Genomic DNA, 23,419 nt, shown 5'->3' with positions numbered 1-23,419 from the left:
CCGAGTTAATAATCGAGCTGATTTTAATAACATTACTTAGGGATCTCGCTTGTAATATTGTTTATGCTACATGAGATAATTCTTCTCATGTAACATGAAAAAATTATTATTATTATTATTTTAATTATTCAGTGACTTGGTTCCCTTCTACTAGCAAATGCGTCAATATATTTTCATCGTTTTTTAATACTCTATTCCAGTGTTTTAAAACCCGACTCGGACCGGCCGGGTCGACCCGGGACTCGGTGACCCGGTGGGTTCCCCGGTCCGAGCGGGTAGTTGGACCGGTTATGCAGTCAGCCCGGATTGGACCGGTTGACCCGGCCGAAACCCGGTGACCCGGCGACCCGGTTGACTCGGGTTAAACCGGTTTTTCCTTCTTTCTTTTTTTTTTTGGTAAATTTTTTTGTTGTTGATAAGAACTCTTGAATTAAATCATATTCATATTTTATGATGAATATGATTAAAAGTAAGGAGAAAATAATAAGGTATTTTAGATTAGTGTAGTTCGTTTATGTAATTTAGTTGCATCTTATAATGATCTCATGAAGTTAAGTGGTGATAAACATTGATGGTCTCATGATCTCATCTCAACGGTGGACACTTTTTTCTTATAGTGTATATTTCATGCATACTATTTGTTATCATAATTTAATTTATCCGTATCATGTCAAGCACAAAAAGTGCATTTAACTTATATTGCATGGTTTAATCCAATATTAGGATACGGTCTAGAGCTAGAAGCTTAGAAGTATATAATATTTGCTATCATTGAAAACCAATTTATTTCTTGAAGCTCATTGATGGTTTTCTTATATAAATTTTTATTAATATAAGTAATATTTTTATATTTTTAATATGTGAACAGTAAAACCGGTTCAACCCGGTTGAACCAGTGACCCAGTACCTCGACCGGTTCGATGACCGGTCCAAGTTTTAAAACACTGCTCTATTCAATGATAAAAAAAAGTTACGAAGCCATAATAGTTTACATATCAAACAGCTATAAAATGATTAAGTTATGCAATTATGATTGGTCTGAGTATTTTATATTAGATTATGTGTTTAATTTCTATCTATATATCCAAAAAAGAATAAAATGATAAAGGTATATATAATTAAATTTTAAATTTGAATTTTAAAAAGACTTATTTTCATTTTTAATTTTGTGTGTGTGACTAATTTGATTTGGGGTGAATCAAAGATTAAGATTTTAAATCTCTCCTAAAAATAATGTTAAAAAATATCAAATACATACTTTCACTCCACTTGTTCAACTCTCATACATCAACTTAGCTATTAGTATTTAATTATATTTTTAACTTTAGAACTCAATACTTAATATAGCCGCTAGCCGCTAGCCGCCACCGAGAAAGTCCATGATCGAACACGACAGGTAATATAATATACTATATTGGACTGCAAAAGAATGAGTTGTATTATAATTAATAACTATAATATAACTTTCAAACATGTTACTTAGGTTATTTTAGTTTTTAGAAATTTTCTTTATATAATTATTTATTAAAATATTCAACTTGTTAACACTAAATTATATTTTTTTTTCTTATTATAATACAAAGGAACTAGCGCCACTTCCTTGACCTGCTGTGTAGTTTAATGGTTAAAGGACCAAAAGCAAATACATCAAGTCGTGCACAATATTCAAACACACATGCGACTCCAAACTTAATTATTCTCATGTTGCGTAATAAAAAAATCATCTTCTACGGATCTCATTTACTTTTTCCTTTTTCTTTCTTCTTGACAATGGATGTCATATGCACTAAGTCTGTTAAAGATAATAATTTTCTTCTGCTATATGAAAAAACTATTCTCATAAAAAGTTTGCATCTTACACTTGCCACAGTAGATTAGACTGTCATGATGAGTGATAATACTTTTACATTTAAAAGTTCGATGACACATCTCATATATTTTAGCTTTTAGTGTATGTTTACTACTAATTATTTTTTTTTTAAAATTTAAAGCTGATAAAGTAATTACTTTTCTTAAAAATAAGTTAATTCAAATACATACTTATACTTAGGATTTGTATATTTTTCCTAAGAAAAAGAATTATAAATTCATGTTCTTTCCTTTTCTTATAAAATAGAGGTACAAGTTCTCTACCAAATAAAAAAAAAACAGAGGTACAAGGTAAAATAAATAATGTTATATTATACATAAGAAATATTACAGTACCCTCTTATTTTTTTTTTGGTTTTATAAAAAGATAAAGAGAGTATATTAAAAAATATATTTTTATAATAAAAAAGAAAGTTAAAATGATCTAAAAGTGATATATATATATATATATATATATATTATTTTTTAAATAAAAATGTAAAAAAAATGAAGAGTAGGAATAATAATAATGATAAACATTATGTAATTGTTTTTACTCTATTTATTTGAGAAAAAAATAAAATGAAGTATATTAAAATATTTTTTAATTTATTTTTGTCTAGATACAAATTATAAGAATGTTAAAAGTTATTTTTGTTATCTTTGAATATTTAATGATAGGTGAAATGAAATGGAAAGGAATGAGATAAAATGAAATAAATTTTTCACATAATATTTCATTATGAAAAAAAGTCAAGTTTTCATTCTATGTATAAAAATAAAAATAAAAATAAAACAAAAAAAATTCATTCTGTTGTATATAAGTAGAGGAAAAGGTTCGTTTCATCTGATTCCATCTTGCACTCTCTTACCCGCAGATGAAAAACTGAGGTATTAAGTGAAATGGAATACATTATATCATGTGTCATTCTATTATTAAACCCGACTTGGTTACTGAGTCAATCAAGTTACTAGGTTATTGTATTAATCAGTTGGTTACTAATTCAATTGTATGATTTGGTAAGTATATGTAAATTTATAATTTATATTAAAAAATTATAAATATACTTAAATACAAAATATAATACCAATTTCAAATATTTTAATATGAAAAGAAATAAATCACACATCATTGTTCAATAAAAGATCAATCAAACATATAATATTTGTGATATTGGTGTTTCAGGTTCAGTAAACGACATCTTTAACTATAAATCAAATTAAAATTTTCTGCATATTGTATAACCAAGATAATATTAATGATGTAGGTACATAATCTATGTAAGTTAATAAGCTACATATCACTAAAATATTTTAAAAGAAAACAAACCATTTGTGAATGAGAGTGAAAAAAAAAGAAAGGCATCAATTGATGAGAATAGACTATTTTTTTTTACGAACCGAGTTGGGTCACCGGTTGAACTGACAAAGTCACCGACTTTTACGAAAATTGACCAGGTTGCACCGGTCACACCAATTTTGTAACATTAGCGGTGAAATAAAAAATTCGAACAAGGTACGATTCACCGATTTTCTGGTCCATATATGATTTTTCGGAAATACTATTCTTCTGGCACAGCAGAGTGAATAGTATTTCCTGCTGAGACATTAAAGATTGAATTTTTTCTTTTTCTTTTTTTGTTTTAAAAAATAATGGGACCCACTGATATTTGAGTGTGTAGGAAAATTAAACTTATCCACTGTCACATAAGAAAACTAAACCCCATGATTTTTATAACATTGATTCCATCATATTTTAAACAACTTAAATAAAAATTATTGTCATTTCATTTTATTCTCGCACATTTTTTCTTTCTTTCTTTTTTCTATATATAAATTATTTTTAATATTTAATGATGGATATAATGTAATAGATGAATAGAATAAGATGACATAAAATAAAATTACTCTATATATATTTTACGATGGAAAGAAAAAATAACTATTTTAAAAGTAAATAAAATTATAAAAAAAAGTTAATAAATAATAATTCAATTCCATTTTATACTCTAAATTAAAATAAAACATTAAATGAAATGAAATAGGTTGATATTATTATATTTATTTCGTTCTTCTTTAAATAATGACAAAAGTGATATGGCTCCATTGCCGGACATTTAATTCCTTTACGTGAGTAAAACAATAGCATTATAGTTTCGATCCAACCAGCACATAAACAAATAAAGTCAACATTCAACGAATGGAACCTCTCATGTTAGCCAATAGCCATAGATCAATGGTTAATAAAGTATTACAAACTTCGTCATTACCATATGAATGAAGAGTATTTCGTTTCTTATCTCGGTATGAAATTAAAAAGTTTACACCAAATATTAACTATAAAGTTGATATAATGATTATAATTTATTGAATCATAATTATTAATTAATTAATAATTTTTAGTAAATTATAATTATTAATAGATGAAAATTAATAATTAAAATTTGGTGTAAAATCTATTAATTTTACACCCGTGTTAAATTATTCTATCCAAATCAAGGAAAATATTTGTAGTGTCGCAAGAATCACACTATTTCGTTTCATCCTACAACAGAATTTTATTATACTGAAAATCTTATTCCGGATCCTAACTTTTTTTTTTTTTTTTTTAAGCGTAAACTTCACACTTAATTTATATATGCACAGACAGAATGGTAGATAAAAAAGTGTTGTCCCGTGACATCACAAAGAGCCAAACCATAAATCAATCGCTGAAATCTTTCCAATAAGGCAATAACTAACATATTCAACAGAACTCGGAGAAAAGAAGCCAAGATACCGATCTGAGAGTGAGAGAAAGCGCCATGCCGAAGAACAAGTGTCTTCCCGAAGCACTTACAGAATCGACACGTGTAAGCGGTGCCAATAACAGCTTCCACTTTTCATTAGCTACCATAGTTTTCTGCTATGTTTTTGCTTCCCCTGTTCCGCTTCTCGCACTTCCTCACCCTTCCAATTCATCCTCTCTATCGCCCTCACCCACTTTTTCCGGTCCAAACATGGTACCTCTCTCACTCTTCATTTGAATGTTACATTACTTACATGTTGGAAATACTAAATCTAGACATATTCTTATATTTTTAATCAAAAATCGATGTACTCATTGTCCGTAAATGAATTAAAAATTCCATGCAGTTTTACTGCTTTAGTCCTCGCAGTTTCACCTCCATTTTTGTACTTCAATGTACAACAGATGACAACCTTAAAAAGACTACGGAAATTATTCTGTGAGAAATTGCAAAAAAAAAAAGTGCAGGTTAGTTTCTGATTGCTTAAGAATTTGGTTATGGACGTTGACCAAAACCATGTTACATTTGGTTATGGACGTTGACCAACAATATTTGTGACTGATTCAATAACTAAGGTTTAGTGTGATCAATTGTAACATTGATTTGGTGCCCTATGTTCTGGCGCGAGTGTTGTAAGCAGTCCTCTATAACACGTTTTTTTTTGTTTGTTATAAATCAGGGAAGTAAGAATCAATGTCAATTTTCAGAGAAGAAATATGAAGTTTCCTGCCTAAGATGTTCCTTAGGTTTGCTTGATGCCAACTTCTTCGAGGATAAACAGGTAGTTTCGTTGACTCGTTGACTTGTGAGTTTGTTATTACTATGATGCTTGGTGGTGACGATATCTGTTCGTCTTAGATTGAGGAGATAGCTAAAGGTGCAAAGGAGTTCAATATTCCAATTATAATAGCCAATCGGAAACTTGTAGCTTCTGAAAATGGAGGGCTGCATTATCCTTCTCCTTTAGTTTTCAATGCTGATTGGGACCATCGACCAGTTCATTCTGCAAACAAAAGGTTCAACTATCCTTCGATCTCTGGGATACAGAGACCTGAATCTGAAGAAGATATTGCCTTTATGAGTGTAAGTGATCCATTGCTGACAGAAAACTAATTTGATTTTGATTATATCTTATATAAACATTTTATCATGAGTTACTGTTTGGTGATTGGCCTTTTTTTTCCCCATATTTCAAACCAGGTTCTTGAGTTAGGTGAACTCATTAAAACAAAACAAATTACTTCTCAGGAGCTTACACAAATATTCTTGCGGAGATTGAAAAAGTAGTGCTGGAATGCTAATTTGCTAGCAATTGTTGTAATATGTATTGTGTATTTTTGGTGAGGAGAATTTCAGCATTTGAAACTTATACTTCCTGCTTAACTATGCCATGTGGAATGAACACCAGGTACAATCCTATTCTTGAAGCTGTAGTCACTTATACTGAAGAGTTGGCACACAAGCAAGCGAAAGCGGCTGATGAGTTGCTTAGCCAAGGAGTTTATCTCGGTAGTTATTTTTTCCTAGCATGTGATGTTGTGAATATTCAAAAGGGATTATTTGTTTTTAACTAATTTACCTTCGCTTGATACTTTTAGTTATAGAAAGATCAAGATGGACCCATGCATTGTTCTGGAACCCTAACCATTCTAGTATTATCAAAATAAGATTCCTATACATCCTGAACAACATATATCAGCAAAATCACTTTTACATTATAAAACAACTTCTTATGAGTGATTACAGGACTAACTAGAATTTAGGTCAGTCTATTCCATACCTTTTAATTGGGGTCATCTGTTTAAACAGAGCTGTTGCAGAATATGAAGTTTTCAAGATTAGAAAGTTGCCACCTTCTACTATCTTTTAGGATGAACTATACAAGAACTGGAGTATTGAAAGAATTTTTAAAATTAAATTAAATCTTGGTTTTCATTGAAGGGCCTCTTCATGGAATTCCTTATGGATTGAAGGACATAATATCAGTGCCCAATTATAAAACAACCTGGGGGTCAAAATCATTCAAAAATCAAGTTATTGACATGGAAGCTTGGGTCTATAAGAGGTAATATATACCAAAAATGTAAATCTACAACCATAAACTATATTTACTGCTAAAATTTTGTGTATAGATGATGATGTTGTTCACCACAGGTTGAAGTCTGCAGGAGCTGTTCTTGTTGCAAAGCTTGTTGCTGGATCATTGGCATATGATGATATCTGGTTTGGTGGAAGAACTAGGAATCCATGGAATATTGAGGAATTTTCTACAGGGTCATCTGCTGGACCTGCAGCAAGCACCTCGGCAGGTACATTGTTTCTGTCTTTGTTTTTTTTTACTCCCTTAAATTATGCATGCTCATATTGGATCATCTTTAAAGGTCATTTCCATTATATGGTTTATTTTATCAATTATTGGTCAGAATCTGCTTAAAAATTTATTTCGGTTTCCTTTATATATTTGATTAATCTGTGTTATTGGGTTATGTGATTTTGTTTACTGTACTATAGGTATGGTTCCATTTGCATTTGGTTCAGAAACAGCTGGATCCATAACTTATCCCGCAGCTCGATGTGGAGTGACAGCATTACGCCCAACTTTTGGTATAATTGGTCGAACTGGTGTAATGAGCATATCAGAAAGCTTGGTAAAACTCAAATTGTCTGGTTCTTTTATTATAGGATGTTGTGAAATTGTGAATATTAAACCGATGTGTAATCTTTCTACTAGGATAAGCTTGGGCCTTTCTGTAGATCTGCAACTGATTGTGCTGTTGTTCTGGATATTGTTCGGGGAAGAGACCCTGATGATCTATCGTCAAAAAATAGCTCCCTTGATGATCCATTCCTGGTTGACATTACTAAGTTGACTGTTGGATATCTTGATGATGCTGAAATGGAGGTTAGTTATCCAAGTAATTTTGCAAGTACATATGGTTCAAGCTTTGACATCATATATATTGCCAAATTCCATGAAGACATTTGCATTTCTTGAATGTTGTTAGGATAATATTATGAAACTAAACTTCTTTTGCCATGACAACCATAGGTTGTTCATGTTCTTGCATCTCAGGGTGTCAAGATGGTTCCTTTCGAACTGAATTACACAGTTGATTCCGTACAAGGTACCTTAAATTTCACAATGGATGTTGATATGCTGGCTCACTTTGATCAGTGGCAACGCTCAGGCCAAGATAATGTGTATGAAGCCCAAGATCAGTGGCCCACTGAACTAAGGCGTGCTCGCATAATTCCAGCGGTGGACTATGTACAGGTCTTTTATTTCCCTTAAATAACAGCATGTTTTATATGAAGAATTTGCTGCATTTCCCTTTTGCTGTTTTGCATATTTATTTTGCTCCAGACAAAGGAAAAACTAGGGAAATATAAGACAAACGCGAGTAACTGATTCTCTTTGTTAATTATCATATCAATTATGATGGCTTGTACCTCTATTTTTATGTTGCTGGGTTTGGCAGAAAAATCAGGTTAATGTTTGCATAACATAAATCGATAATTCAATATCATTATATTATATTTAGCTTTAATATGTTGGCGTTGGGATTTAAATAATTGTATGCAGGCACAAAGAACACGGGGAAGGCTAATCAAAGAAATAAGAGAGTCTTTCACCGTGGATGCATTCATTGGCAATGCAACTGACTGGGAGAAAGTTTGCCTAGGAAATCTTGTTGGTTTACCAGTCATAGTAGTGCCAACAGGATTTACTAATATCTCTGATCCACCACCTGGTGGAAGCAGAAGAAGAACTACTGTCACTACCGGCATTTATGCTCCCCCTAACCGTGATCACATTGTAAGCTTGTGACTTCAATCTTTGTTTAATATCTCCTATATTTTTTACTAGGATAATAATATATAACTTGGTCATCAATTTTTCATTATGGTATCAATCTTTTTTCCTCGCTTTTTGTTTGCAGGCTTTGGCTTTGGCAATGGCTTACCAAGCAGTCACCAATCACCATAAACAGCGCCCGCCCATCAATAATCTTGGTCCTGATGATAAGATTCCTGATCAACCTATTTACCCTCCCAGGGTATTACGTACTTGAGCAACGGGTTAAAACGGCTTCAGCAGCACTGAGTTATACTATACATGTACTCTGCTACCAATTACAGCCAAGGGCTATAGTAATTTTGTTGTTGTGTGTCCAGTGGCGGAGCCACGGTATGATTAGGTACGGCTTGGACCCCACTTACATTTCAGTAAATTTTATTTATTATATTATAATTATATAAGTAACTATAATTGGGCCCTATCTCAAATTGTAAGTTGGCCCTAACTAAATTTATAGCAGTGTTAACAGACGAGGATTTTGAGCTGCTTTGTGTGTGTGACCAGATAACGTTTTCTTCTTAATTTCTCATTCTTTTTTCATCATTTTCTAATTAGTATTTTCTTCAAAAAAAAAATCTTATTCGCACTCATCCCCTGGAACCCAGCCATTTTACGACAATGTACGATGTTTCGTTCCTTTCTCAAGATTTTACGGATACATGTTCTTAGAATATGCATTGGTAATTATATTATCCGATAGGGAAACAATTGATTTGCATTTTTGAACATTGTAAAAGAGAAAAATTTTGTCTTTGCTCATCATAATTGTTTATTGGGTGTTTCAAACATGAGTGAAATTCATGCCCTTTTTTTTATTTACAACTTTTTGTGTGGTTGTTTTATTGATTTTATTTCTTTTGAAAAATAGAGTGTTGTTTTACGTTTACTTTTTTTTAAAAAAAATAGTTTAATGTAGAGCTATAGTTGGTATTGGTTATGAAATTAAATTGTTTCTTGGTGTTATTTGTATTTCATTTCGCAACAGGAATAAAATTTTTGGCGATTAATCAGTGAAAACTGTTAAAGAGAAAATTCAATGAAGATATATGTATATATATGAAGTAGGAAATTTTCTTGTACATACCCATTAGTAAATTGTTTGTTTTTTTTTTTGTGTTTCTAAAATTTTTTAAGTATTAAAACATTGATTAAATGATTTATGTGGATCTAATGTCATTTAAATGATTTTAGACATTTATCGCTGATTGTTCTATGTTTCTTTTTAATTGTGAAGTTTGCTCTGTCCCTTTATGTTCATGTTCTTCACAGGTTACGACTAGGGGTGTAAATGAGGAAGTTTAGGCCTGCAGGCTTTGGCTTTAATAGCCTAAGCTTACCTAAAATATTTAGAGCTTTTACTGACCTATTAGCCTATTAAAGGCTTGATTTATTGGTTTAGCCTGACCTATTATAAAAAAACTAAAAAATCTAATGCGGCCAGTAAGGCCTACCAAGTTGCAAACTAAGGGGATGTACTGGATTAGGATTTCAGAGGATTTTAATGGATTATTTTTGGACAAAAAAATTCATTGGTATTCAATTAGGATTTTAAAGGATTGAAAAAAGTCATGTGGTATTCGATTAGGATTTTAAAATTCAGGAGCACGGACACACGAGTTTTTAAAAAATTTGCGTGTCGGACACTGACACGTTTCGACACGCGGTCAATATTTTGGGACACGCGGTCAAATCTCCGACACGTTCCAACACGTTTTTTCGATAAGCAGTCAACTTTTTTCGACACTCGGTCACGCTCTGACACAATTTTTTTTAGTCTTAATTTTATTTTATTAACTAAACATTAAAAAATTGATTTATAAATCAATTTTTTTCTGTTATAAAATTTGACATAAAAAATTATTTTTATTTTTTTTTATGTTATAAAATTTGAATATTTGATTGGTTATATGACTTATTATGGACTGTTATATGTATTAAATATAAATTATATTATATATTAAAATTTTATTTAATGTCAAAACGTGTCCCAACGTGTCGAAATATGACATTTTTTAGAATTAACGTGTCGGCGTGTCGTGTCGGTGTTGGTGTCGGTGCATCATAGTTTTAAAATATTAATTTAGACTCCGTCCAAATCCGTTGGTATTCAATCAGGATTTTAAACAAAGAAAAAAATAATATTGTGGTATTCAAAAATCTGACGATTTTAATAGATTTTTCATTGGTCTGGATTTCGTGAGACTTTTTAGTGAGAAATGTAAATAAGATGTCTCTCTCACAATCTCACCTAACTCCTAGGATTTCTTGATTTTTCTCTATTGCAGTGTCTCACAATCTACTCTAGCATTTTCTTAAAGCCAAGGTATGTTCTTTTTTGAATCTCATATATTTTCTCAAGTTTGGGTATTCCTTCTTCATGATTAATGATTGTGTTTGTCGTATGCATTTACCAGGTTTTGGTATTCCTTCTTCATGATTAATGATGTGCTTCATTTTTTTTAACAGAGTTGTATAGAGTTGACGATAAGCATGTATCTAATCTCTAAAATTGAACTAATAAGCTTACCACATACATTCTTTGCCGACCTTCTTCTTTTGTATATTGTTTGGATTATAATGAGAATAAAATCCTAATATTCTTTCACCAAAAAATATCCTAATATTCTTCATGTTTGGCAATGATACATATTAAAAATCTTAATAATCTAGTGGCAAGCTCTATTAAAAAACCTAATAATCCTAATATTCTTCGTGTTCAATCTTCGTCATGCATCATTGAGAAATGTAACTTAGAGGATATTTGGCATATTTAAATCACAGTACAAAAAAAATTTTGTCAGCACCTTCATTTCCATTTAAAACACAAGCAGAGCTTGTGCTAGCATGTGTAGCACAACATAACTTTCTTCGCAAAGAATGTCGTTCAGATATATTTTCAATTGAATCAATAGTTAATGAAGAAGATAATTTTTAACTCATTGGTCAAACCCAAGAGCAGGAATAAGAAGATGTGAATATTCAGAAGGGATTATTTGTTTTTAACTAATTTACCTTTGACTTAATACTTATAGTTATAGAAAGATCAAGATGGACCCATGCATTATTCTAGAACCCTAACCATTCTAGTATTATCAATATAAGATTCCTATACATCCTGAACAACATATATCAGCAAAATCACTTTTATAGTATATTCCATTACTTTTAATTGGGGTCATCTGTTTAAGCAGAGCTGTTGCAGAATATGAAGTTTTCAAGATTAGAAAGGTTCCACCTTCTACTATCTTTTAGGAAGAATTATACAAGAACTGGAGTATTGAAAGAATTTTTAAAATTAAATTAAATCTTAGTTTTCATTGAAGGGCCTCTTCACGGAATTCCTTATGGATTGAAGGACATAATACCAGTGCCCAATTATAAAACAACCTGAGGTCAAAATCATTCAAAAATCAAGTCATTGACATGGAAGCTTCGGTCTATAAGAGGTAATATATACCAAAAATGTAAATCTACAACCATAAACTATATTTACTGCTAAAATTTTGTGTATATATGATGATGTTGTTCAACACAGGTTGAAGTCTGCAGGAGCTGTTCTTGTTGCCAAGCTTGTTTTTGGATCATTGGCATATGATGATATCTGGTTTGGTGGAAGAACTAGGAATCCATGGAATATTGACGAATTTTCTACAGGGTCATCTGCTGGACCTGCAGCAAGCACCTCGGCAGGTACACTTCTGTTTTTGTGTTTGCTTATTTTACTTCCTTAATCTATGCATGCTCATATTGGATCATCTTTAAAGGTCATTTCCATTATATAGTTTATTTTATCAATTTTTGGTCAGAATCTGCTTAAAAATTTATTTTGGTTTCCTTTATATATTTGATTAATCTGTGTTATTGGGTTATGTGATTTTTTTTATTGAACTATAGGTACGGTTCCATTTGCATTTGGTTCAGAAATAGCTGGATCCATAACTTGTCCCGCAGCTCGATGTGGAGTGACAACATTACGCCCAACTTTTGGAACAATTGGTCGAACTGGTGTAATGAGCATATCAGAAAGCTTGGTAAAACTCAAATTGTCTGGTTTTTTTATTATAGGATGTTGTGAAATTGTGAATATTAAACTGATGTGTAATCTTTCTACTAGGATAAGCTTGGACTTTTCTGTAGATCTGCAACTTATTGTGTTGTTGTTCTGGATATTTGATAGCCTTCTTCGAGGGAAGAGAACCTCCAAACCCTAAATTGGCTGAATTCTCAAATCTCTGTATTCATTCTGAATGCAAATGAGGTTTTTTTTATACAAATGTCCTAACAGAAAGATAACATAGCGATAAGATTCCTACGCATGACTCCACTACAACAATAAACTTGGGCCTTTCTGTAAATCTACAACTGATTGTGCTGTTGTTCTGGATATTTGATAGCCTTCTTCGAGGGAAGGGAACCTTCAAAGCCTAAATTGGCCAAATTCTCAAATCTCTGTATTCATTCTGAATGTAAATGAGTTTTTTTATACAAATGTCCTAAAAGAAAGATAACACAGCGATAAGATTCCTACGCATTACTCCACTACGATAAGATTCCTACGCATCACTCCACTACGATAAGATTCCTACGCATCACTCCACTTAATATCAGTGCCCAATTATAAAACAACCCGGGGGTCAAAATCATTCAAAAATCAAGTTATTGACATGGAAGCTTGGGTCTATAAGAGGTAATATATACCAAAAATGTAAATCTACAACCATAAACTATATTTACTACTAAAGTTTTGTGTATATATGACGATGTTGTTCAACACAGGTTGAAGTCTGCAGAAGCTGTTCTTGTTGCCAAGCTTGTTTCTGGATCATTGGCATATGATGATATCTGGTTTGGTGGAAGAACTAGGAATCCATGGAATATTGAGGAATTTTCTACAGGGTCATCTGCTGGACCTGCAGCAAGCACCTCGGCAGGTAAACTTCTGTTTTTGTCTTTACTTCTTTTACTTCCTTAATCTATGCATGCTCATATTGAATCATCTTCAAAGGTCATTTCCATTATATGGTTTATTTTATCAATTGTTGGTCAGAATCTGCTTAAAAATTTATTTTGGTTTCCTTTATATATTTGATTCATCTGTGTTATTGTGTTATGTGATTTTGTTTATTGTAGTATAGGTATGGTTCCATTTGCATTTGGTTCAGAAATAGTTGGATCCATAACTTGCCCCGCAACTCGATGTGGAGTGACTGCATTACGCCTAACTTTTGGTACAATTGGTCGAACTGGTGTAATAAGCATATCAGAAAGCTTGGTAAACCTCAAATTATCTGGTTCTTTTATTATAAGATGCTGTGAAATTGCCAATATTAAACTGATGTGTAATCTTTCTACTAGGATAAGCTTGGACTTTTCTGTCGGCACAAACCCATTTTTGACCAATTGGTCTTAGTATCATAGGCGACCGAACGGTCGCCCCCTAATTACTAGACCAACCTGCTGTAATAATTCCGTAAACATCTAACGAAGATATGGTAAACAAATAAAGTAGCCCTATGTTCGAATCTGACAATACCATACCATAATCAAAAGGTACAACAGACTGAGCGACCAGACTTAACATAAATGTAGCCACTGGAGCCATTCTAAAAGATCTGCAACTGATTGTGCTGTTGTTCTGGATATTTGATAGCCTTCTTCGAGGGAAGGGAACCTCCAAAGCCTAAATTGGCCGAATTCTCAAATCTCTGTATTCATTCTGAATGCAAATGAGGTTTTTTATACAAATGTCCTAACAGAAAGATAACATAATGATAAGCTTCCTACGCATGACTCCACTACGCATGACTCCACTACAGCAATGAACTTGGGCCTTTTTGTAGATCTACAACTGATTATGCCGTTGTTCTGGATATTTGATAGCCTTCTTCGAGGGAAGGGAACCTCCAAAGCATAAATTGGCCGAATTCTCAAATCTCTGTATTCATTCAGAATGCAAATGAGGTTTTTTTATACAAACATCCTAACAGAAAGATAATATAGCGATAAGATTCCTACGCATGACTCCACTACGATAAGATTCCTACGCATGACTCCACTACGCATGACTCCACATAATATTAGTGCCCAATTATAAAACTACCTGGGGGTCAAAATCATTCAAAAATCAAGTTATTGACATTGAAGCTTGGGTCTGTAAGAGGTAATATATACCAAAAATGTAAATCTACAACCATAAACTATATTTACTGCTAAAATTTTGTGTATATATGATGATGTTTTGCAACACAGGTTGAAGTCTGCAGGAGCAGTTCTTGTTGCTATGCATGTTTTTTGATCATTGGCATATGATAATATCTGGTTTGATGGAAGAACTAGGAATCCATGGAATAAAGGAATTTTCTATAGGGTCATCTGCTGGACCTGCAGCAAGCACCTCGGCAGGTATACAACTTGATAAAGGGTTATGAAATATTATTGATTTGTATTTGAATCTGTACATAGGGGTCTCTATTTATAGAGACTTCTTGACCTAATTTTGACCTAATGGGCTTGGCCCAATATACAAGTAACGGACTAAATAAATACAAATAAATGACTACATAATTACTAATAAATGACTACATAATTACTATTTACAGCACTCCCCCTCAAGCTGAGGAATAGATATTTATCATTCCCAGCTTGCTAGCAAGTTCTTGAAATCTATCTGAAGGAAGCCCCTTTGTCAATAGATCAGCTAATTGATGCCCAGTGGGAATGTATGGAGTAGTAATCAACCTGCTATCAAGTTTCTCTTTGATGAAATGGCGGTCGACCTCAATATGTTTAGTCCGATCATGTTGAACTGGATTATGAGCTATACAAATAGCGGACTTATTATCACATAGTAGCTTCTTAGGTCCCTCACATTTTATTTTTAGATCATCAAGTACAATTTTCAGCCACAGTAACTCACAAATGCCTTGAGCCATAGCTCGAAATTCAGCTTCTGCACTTGATCTGGCGACCACATCTTGTTTCTTACTTCTCCATGTCACCAAGTTACCACAAAGAAACATGCAATAACTAGTGGTAGAACGACGGTCAGTCACGGATCCAGCATAATCAGCATCTGTGTAGACTTCTAAAGATAGATTGCCATCACGTCGGAATAACAACCCTTTACCAGGAGTACCTTTCAGATACTGAAGAATTCTCTCTACTGCCTGCATATGTTTCTCATTTGGATCGTGCATAAACTGACTAACAACACTAACAGCATAAGCTAAGTCTGGTCTAGTATGGGCCAAATATATCAATTTCCCAACTAGCCGTTGATATTGTCCTTTATCAACTAGAAGACTCTCCTCTTCATAGCACATCTTGTGATTCTGCTCAACAGGAGTATTAGAGGGTTTACACCCGAGCTTTCCTGCTTCTTTGAGAAGATCAAGAACATATTTCCTCTGGCTGATAAAGATTCCTTTGCTCGAATGAGCTACTTCTATCCCTAGGAAATATCTCAGTTTCCCAAGGTATTTGACTTCAAACTCAGAGGCAAGCCGTGTTTGCAGAATCTGTCTCTCCACAAAATCATCACCTGTGATAATAATATCATCAACATATACAAGGAGCACAGTAAGCTTCCCATTTTGGGAGTGCTTGAAAAAAAGAGTGTGATCTCCTTGACTTTGTTTATATCCTAAGGTTATCATAACCTTAGTAAACTTTTCAAACCAGGCACGAGGTGACTGCTTCAATCCATACAAGGCTTTTTTTAATTTACAAACTTTATTTTCTCCCTTCACAGAATCAAAACCAGGCGGAATTTCCATGTAGACTTCTTCTTCTAACTCACCATTGAGGAAAGCATTCTTCACATCAAATTGGTTTATATCCCAATTGTAATGGGCAGCAAGGGATAACAAAACTCTCACCGTATTCATCTTTGCAACTGGAGCAAATGTTTCTTCATAATCAATGTCATAGGTTTGAGAGTAACCTTTGGCAACTAATCGAGCTTTGTATCTCTCAAGAGTTCCATCAGAATTATATTTCAGGGCATAAACCCATCTGCACCCTACTGCTTTCTTTCCAGTAGGTCTATCAATAACCTCCCATGTTTTATTTTTCTCCAATGCATTCATCTCCTCTTGTATGGCTTGAGCCCAATTCCCATCTTTCAAGGCTTCATGTACTGATTTTGGGATTGCAATAGAGTCTAGTGCTGAAACAAAGCTTTTGTGCTGCACAGACAGATTAGCAGAGGAAACAAAATGGGAGATAGGGTATTGAGTACAAGAGGAACAAGATTTCTTGGGACATGATCTTTTTCCTTTTCTAAGAACAAGAGGAAGAGACACTGACTCTGGTGAAGGAGTAGACACTGAAGATTCAAATTCAAAGAAGGAAGGTGATGAGTCTTCTAGTGAATTATTCTCCCCCTGAAGATGAGGACCTTGGAAAAAGGACTCAGATTCCTGAAATGTAACATCCATAGAAACAAAAAAATTATGACTACCAGGGTGATAACACTTGTAGCCCTTCTTATCATGAGCATATCCAAGGAAGACACATTTAAGAGCCCTAGGATCCAACTTACTGCGATGCTGTTTATGAATATGAACAAAAACAACACACCCAAACACTCGAGGAGGAAGACTTTGCAAAGTTGGAACAGAAGAAAAAAAAGAAGTCATGGAGTGAATAGGACTTACATGATCGAGAACCCGAGTGGGTAGACGGTTGATCATGAACGCTGCAGTAAGAATGGCATCTCCCCAATAGCATTTGGGTACATGTGTTTGAAACAGTAAGGCACGAGCAACTTCAAGAAGGTGACGATTTTTTCTTTCAGAAACCCCATTTTGTTGAGGGGTGTCTACACAAGTAAGTTCATGAATCATACCTTGATTTCGTATAAATTGGGAAAAACTGTGATTAACATATTCAGTACCATTATCTGTTCTTAGTCTCTTGATTTTTCTACCAAATTGGGTCTCAACCATTTTATAAAATTGAAAGAACAGATGTGGTACCTCAGACTTTTCATGCATTAAGTAAACCCAAGTTACACGAGTGCAATCATCAATAAAAGAAACAAACCATCTATTTCCAGAAGCATGAGGGACTTTAGAAGGACCCTAAACATCAGAATGAATAAGATCAAAAGGTTCAACACTCTTAGTACTACTAGAAGGAAAAGACACACGATGATGCTTAGCAAACTCACAAACATCACAATGAAAAGACTCAACAGGCTTAGATAAAAACAATGACGGAAATAAAGACTTGAGTAAACCAAATGGAGGATGTCCCAAGCGCTTACGATGAAGCCAAATCAAAGAATCAGTAGTTGATTGACCATGAGACATCAAGATGTGATTTGTTACTTTATTTGCGGGAGATTGTGACACCAGATAGTACAGCCCACCTTGCTTTTTAGCACTACCAATCGTCTTCCCCGTGGCGAGATCCTGAAAAACACAATGGGTAGGGAAGAAGGTTACAGTACTATTCAGATCTTTTGTAATTTTATGAATAGAAAGAAGATTCGTGGAGAGTTTAGGAACATGAAGAGCATCTTTAAGATGTAAGGACTGCTGTAAGTTTATGTCACCAGAACCCGCAACTGATGTATGTGAGCCATCAGCTATGGCTATAGTATGAGTTCCAATGGTAGGATGATAAGAAGCAAAGGAGTCAGCACAACAAGCTATATGATCAGTAGCACCAGAATCAACAACCCAGGAATGTTTAAAATCAGTACATGAAGAAAGGAAAGAATGAGTTTTGGGGCTCATACCAGTCAAAGCCAAAGCATTAGTATCAGATGGCTTACTCAGATAATCAAGGATGGTTCGGAGCCGTTCTAACTCATCTAGACGAAATGCAGGTTGGGTCTCATTAAGTGCAGGAGTTATTCCAAAGGAAGTAAAATGCGCTTGACCACGCATCCTTGCCATCTTTTCTAAGACAATTTGCTTTCCATGGAGGCGAAAGCATAAATCCTTGATATGACCTGTTCTTTTACAATAAGAACACCATCGATCATCTCTCTTAGGTTTAGAAGATGCACCATCATAAAACTTTGTAAAGGAACTCCTTTGAGAAGAGACCATACTGCACACAAAAAACAGTCAACGAAAAAGGATCTAAGATGCCAAAAAAATTCGGAAAAAATACCAAACGATGTCCGATCTGAGAAAACAACACAGATCCAGAAAGAGAACAAGGAGACGAGAAGAATAGTGGTGGTCCGGTCCAGAAACACCGCCAGATGCGCCTCCACGCGCCAGATAAAGCAGCTGCGCGTGGGCTTCACTCTCGGACAAAGAGGCGGCGCGTGAGAGAGCGTGGCAAGGCTTCTCCGGCTGAAATTTTTCCGGTGTGGTCGTCCGGTGAGCGTGCACCTGTCTGTGGGTGGTTGCGGTTGAAAGGTCACCGGAAAAGGTTCTAAACGGTGAAGACAGAACTGGTTGAAGGCGGTCGGAGGTGTTTGGGTCGTTTGTGGTGGAGGAACATTGCGTAGAATGATAGAACGAAAAAAAAAAAAGAAGGTCAATAGTGGTCCCCTTGGTCCAAAAGGTCTCCGGAAAAATTTTTCCGGTAGCGGCTGATGGCGGCAAGAGGCAAAGAAATTAGGGTTTTGTAAAAAAAAAAAAGACAATAGGCGCGGAAGCAGAGCCCTCAGGATCGAGAGCTCTGATACCAACTTGATAAAGGGTTATGAAATATTATTGATTTGTATTTGAATTTGTACATAGGGGTCTTTATTTATAGAGACTTCTTGACCTAATTTTGACCTAATGGGCTTGGCCCAATATACAAGTAACGGACTAAATAAATACAAATAAATGACTACATAATTACTAATAAATGACTACATAATTACTATTTACAACACTTCTGTTTCTTTCTTTTCTTCTTTTACTTCCTTAATCTATGCATGGTCATATTGAATCATCTTTAAAGGTCATTTCCATTATATGGTTAATTTTATTAATTGTTGGTCAGAATCTACTTAAAAATTTATTTTGGTTTCCTTTATATATTTGATTAATCTGTGTTATTGGGTTATGTGATTTTGTTTATTGTAATATAGGTATGGTTCCATTTGCATTTGGTTCAGAAACAGTTGGATCCATAACTTGTTTCGCAGCTCGATGTGGAGTGACAACATTACGCCCAACTTTTGGTACAATTGGTCGAACTGGTGTAATGAGCATATCAAAAAGCTTGGTAAAACTCAAATTATCTGGTTCTTTTATTATAGGATGCTATGAAATTGCCAATATTAAACTGATGTGTAATCTCTCTACTAGGATAAGCTTGGGCCTTTCTGTAGATCTGCAACTGATTGTGCTGTTGTTTTGGATATGTGATAACCTTCTTCGAGGGAAGGAAACCTCCAAAGCTTAAATTGGCCGAATTCTCAAATCTCTGTATTCATTCTGAATGCAAATGAGGTTTTTTATACAAATGTCCTAACAGAAAGATAACATAGCGATAAGATTCCTACGCATGACTCCACTACAACAATAAACTTGGGCCTTTCTGTAGATCTGCAACTGATTGTGTTGTTGTTCTGGATATTTGATAGCCTTCTTCGAGGGAAGAGAACCTCCAAAGCCTAAATTGGCCGAATTCTCAAATCTTTGTATTCATTTTGAATGCAAATGAGGTTTTTTTATACAAATGTCCTAACAAAAAGATAACATAATGATAAGATTTCTACGCATGACTCCACTACGATAAGATTCCTACGCATGACTACGAATGACTCCACTACGCATGACTACACATAATATCAGTGCCCAATTATAAAACAACCTGGGGGTCAAAATCATTCAAAAATCAAGTTATTGACATGGAAGCTGTGGTTTATAAGAGGTGATATATACCAAAAATGTAAATCTACAACCATAAACAATATTTACTGCTAAAATTTTGTGTATATATGATGATGTTGTTCAACACAGGTTGAAGTCTGCAGGAGCTGTTCTTGTTGACAAGCTTGTTTCTGGATCATTGGCATATGATGATATCTGGTTTGGTGGAAGAACTAGGGATCCATGGAATATTGAGGAATTTTCTACAGGGACATCTGCTGGACCTACTGCAAGCACCTCAGCATGTATACTTCTATTTCTGTCTTTTCTTCTTTTACTTCCTTAATCTATGCATGCTCATATTGAATCATCTTTAAAGGTCATTTCCATTATATGGTTTATTTTATCAATTGTTGGTCAGAATCTACTTAAAAATTTATTTTGGTTTCCTTTATATATTTGATTCATCTGTGTTATTGGGTTATGTGATTTTGTTTATTGTACTATAGGTATGGTTCCATTTGTATTTGGTTCAGACACAGCTGGATCCATAACTTGTCCCGCAGCTCGATGTGGAGTGACAACATTACACCCAACTTTTGGTACAATTGGTCGAACTGGTGTAATGAGCATATCAGAAAACTTGGTATAACTCAAATTATCTGGTTCTTTTATTATAGGATGCTGTGAAATTGTCAATATTAAACTGATGTGTAATCCTTCTACTAGGATAAGCTTGAGCCTTTCTGTAGATCTGTAACTGATTGTGCTGTTGTTCTGGATATTTGATAGCCTTCTTCGAGGGAAATGAATCTCCAAAGCCTAAATTGGTCGAATTCTTAAATCTCTGTATTCATTCTTAATGCAAATGAGGTTTTTTATACAAATGTCCTAACAGAAAGATAACATTGCGATAAGCTTCCTACGCATGACTACGCATGACTCCACTATAGAAATAAACTTGGGCCTTTCTGTAGATCTGCAACTGATTGTGCTATTGTTCTGGATATTTGATAGCCTTCTTCGAGGGAAGGGAACCTCCAAAGCCTAAATTGGGCTCATTGGACTAGGCTGAAACCAACCGCTCTCTTTCTCCTGATGTACATGCTGATCCAAAAGATAGCTCCCCTGATGATCCATTCCTGGTTGACATTACTAAGTTGACTGTTGGATATCTTGATGATGCTGAAATGGAGGTTAGTTAGCCAAGTAATTTTGCAAGTACATATGGTTCAAGCTTTGACATCATATATATTGCCAAATTCCATTAAGACATTTGCATTTCTTGAATGTTGTTAGGATAATATTACGAAACTAAACTTCTTTTGCCATGACAACTCTAGGTTGTCCATGTTCTTGCATCCCAGGATGTCAAGATGGTTCCTTTCAAACTGAATTACACAGTTGATTCCGTACAAGGTACCTTAAATTTCATAATGGATGTTGATATGCTGGCTCACTTTGATCAGTGACAACGCTCAGGCCAAGATAATGTGTATGAAGCCCAAAATCAGTGGCCCACTGAACTAAGGTGTGCTCGCATAATTCCAGCGGTGGACTATGTACAGGTCTTTTATTTCCCTTAAATAACAGCATGTTTTATATGAAAAATTTGTTGCATATTTATTTTTCTCCAGACAAAGGAAAAACTAGGGAAACATAAGACAAACTTGAGTAACTGAATCTCTTGTCAATTATCATATCAATTAAGATGGCTTGTATCTCTGTATTTTTATGCTACTGAATTTGGTAGAAAAATCTGGTTCATGTTTGCTTAACATAAATCGATAATTCAGTATCATTATATTATATTTAGCTATAATATGTTGGCGTTGGGATTTAAATAATTGTATGCAGGCACAAAGAACACGGGGAAGGCTAATCAAAGAAATTAAAGAGTCTTTCACGGTGGATGCATTCATTGGCATTGCAACTGACTGGGAGAAAGTTTGCCTAGGAAATCTTGTTGGTTTACCAGTCATAGTAGTGCCAACAAGATTTACTAATATATCTGATCCACCACCTGGTGGAAGCAGAAGAAGAACTACAGTCACCACCGACATTTATGCTACCCTAACCGTGATCACATTGTAAGCTTGTGACTTCAATCTTTGTTTAATATCTCCTATATTTTTTACTAGGATAATAATATATAACTTGGTCCTCAATTTTTCATTATGGTATCAATCTTTTTTCCTCGCTTTTTGTTTACATGCTCTGGTGTTGGCAATGGCTTACCAAGCAGTCACCAATCACCATAAACAGTGGCCGCCTATCAACGACCTTGGTTCCCTCCCAAGGTATTACGTACTTGAGAAAATGGTTAAAAAGGCTTCAGCAGCACTGACTTATACTATACATGTACACTGCTACCAATTACAGCCAAGGGCAGTAGTAGTTTTTTGTTGTGTCCATATATGGATGTGATCATTTTCATAAAGACTCGAAAAAGGGTATAGGAGATCAGATTGTAAGGAGAATTATGGGTACTTTTAAAAAACTAAATAAAGTTCTGTAGACATAACTCAATGTTCTATCTTTTGATTTTTAGAAAGAGTCGCAAAAAAGTGTCATAAAATAGAAACAGAACAAGGACATGACATATATTTGTCTCTCACTAAACTTAGTCCTTGATTACCTTCTTCGAGGGAAGGGAACCTCCAAAGCCTAAATTGGCTAAATTCTCAAATCTCTGTATTCATTCTAAATGCAAATGAGTTTTTTATACAAAGGTCCTAACAGAAAGATAACATAGCGATAAGATTCCTACGCATGACTCCACTGCAGCAAAGCAATAACAGAAATACATCCCTAATAGAATAACAATGCAATAATAACAAATAAGAACTCAGTCACTCTTATTCCTAACGTCCTCCATGTGTTGACAGTAGTACCCTCACTTTATCTTGTAATCCTTCATCCACTTTGGTTGGATGTAAGAACCCGCACCGTTAATTAAGGTATTTAATTAATTAATTATGCAAAATTAGGAAATGATTCCATAATTGACCCTAATAATTATTTATGAGGCTTAATAATCATAATAAGTGATTAAGAATGCTGAAAGTCGCTTTTCGGAAAAAAAGTGCAGATACCGGTTCTGCTAGTCGGTATAAATGCGTGCCGAAAAAGTATCCCGAAAAATTAATGTA

The 23,419-nt window shown here is 34.2% G+C and overlaps 1 protein-coding gene and 1 pseudogene across 1 annotated transcript; both read left to right on the top strand.

Annotated features, from left to right (window-relative positions):
• The first annotated feature begins 4,652 nt into the window (after positions 1–4,652).
• LOC133312671 (uncharacterized) lies at positions 4,653–8,710 on the top strand. The gene is made up of 12 exons (XM_061513911.1): positions 4,653–4,850; positions 5,317–5,418; positions 5,496–5,720; positions 5,838–5,920; positions 6,046–6,146; positions 6,579–6,702; positions 6,792–6,946; positions 7,149–7,285; positions 7,369–7,539; positions 7,687–7,911; positions 8,221–8,454; positions 8,579–8,710. Exons 1-12 carry the CDS (start codon positions 4,653–4,655, stop codon positions 8,708–8,710), a joined length of 1,887 nt encoding a protein of 628 aa, XP_061369895.1.
• Positions 8,711–11,135: 2,425 nt separating this feature from the next.
• LOC133312669 (uncharacterized) lies at positions 11,136–22,662 on the top strand (annotated as a pseudogene).
• The last annotated feature ends 757 nt before the right edge of the window (positions 22,663–23,419 follow it).

This window comes from Gastrolobium bilobum, unplaced genomic scaffold (genome assembly GCF_033153095.1).
Source record: "Gastrolobium bilobum isolate Gb01-03AN ecotype WA unplaced genomic scaffold, APGP_CSIRO_Gbil_v1 utg11336, whole genome shotgun sequence".
NCBI lineage: Eukaryota > Viridiplantae > Streptophyta > Magnoliopsida > Fabales > Fabaceae > Gastrolobium > Gastrolobium bilobum.
The sequence above is the reverse complement of the archived record's forward strand: the minus strand, read 5'-3'. Positions and strand labels throughout refer to the sequence as shown.

Bases quoted from the DNA above. Each gene is read 5' to 3' on its own strand.
- LOC133312671 (XM_061513911.1), top strand. From the start codon at position 4,653: ATGCCGAAGAACAAGTGTCTTCCCGAAGCACTTACAGAATCGACACGT. The intron at 4,851-5,316 runs GTACCTCTCTCA...GTTATAAATCAG, and splicing joins CTTTTTCCGGTCCAAACATG to GGAAGTAAGAATCAATGTCA. The intron at 5,921-6,045 runs GTAGTGCTGGAA...AATGAACACCAG, and splicing joins TTCTTGCGGAGATTGAAAAA to GTACAATCCTATTCTTGAAG.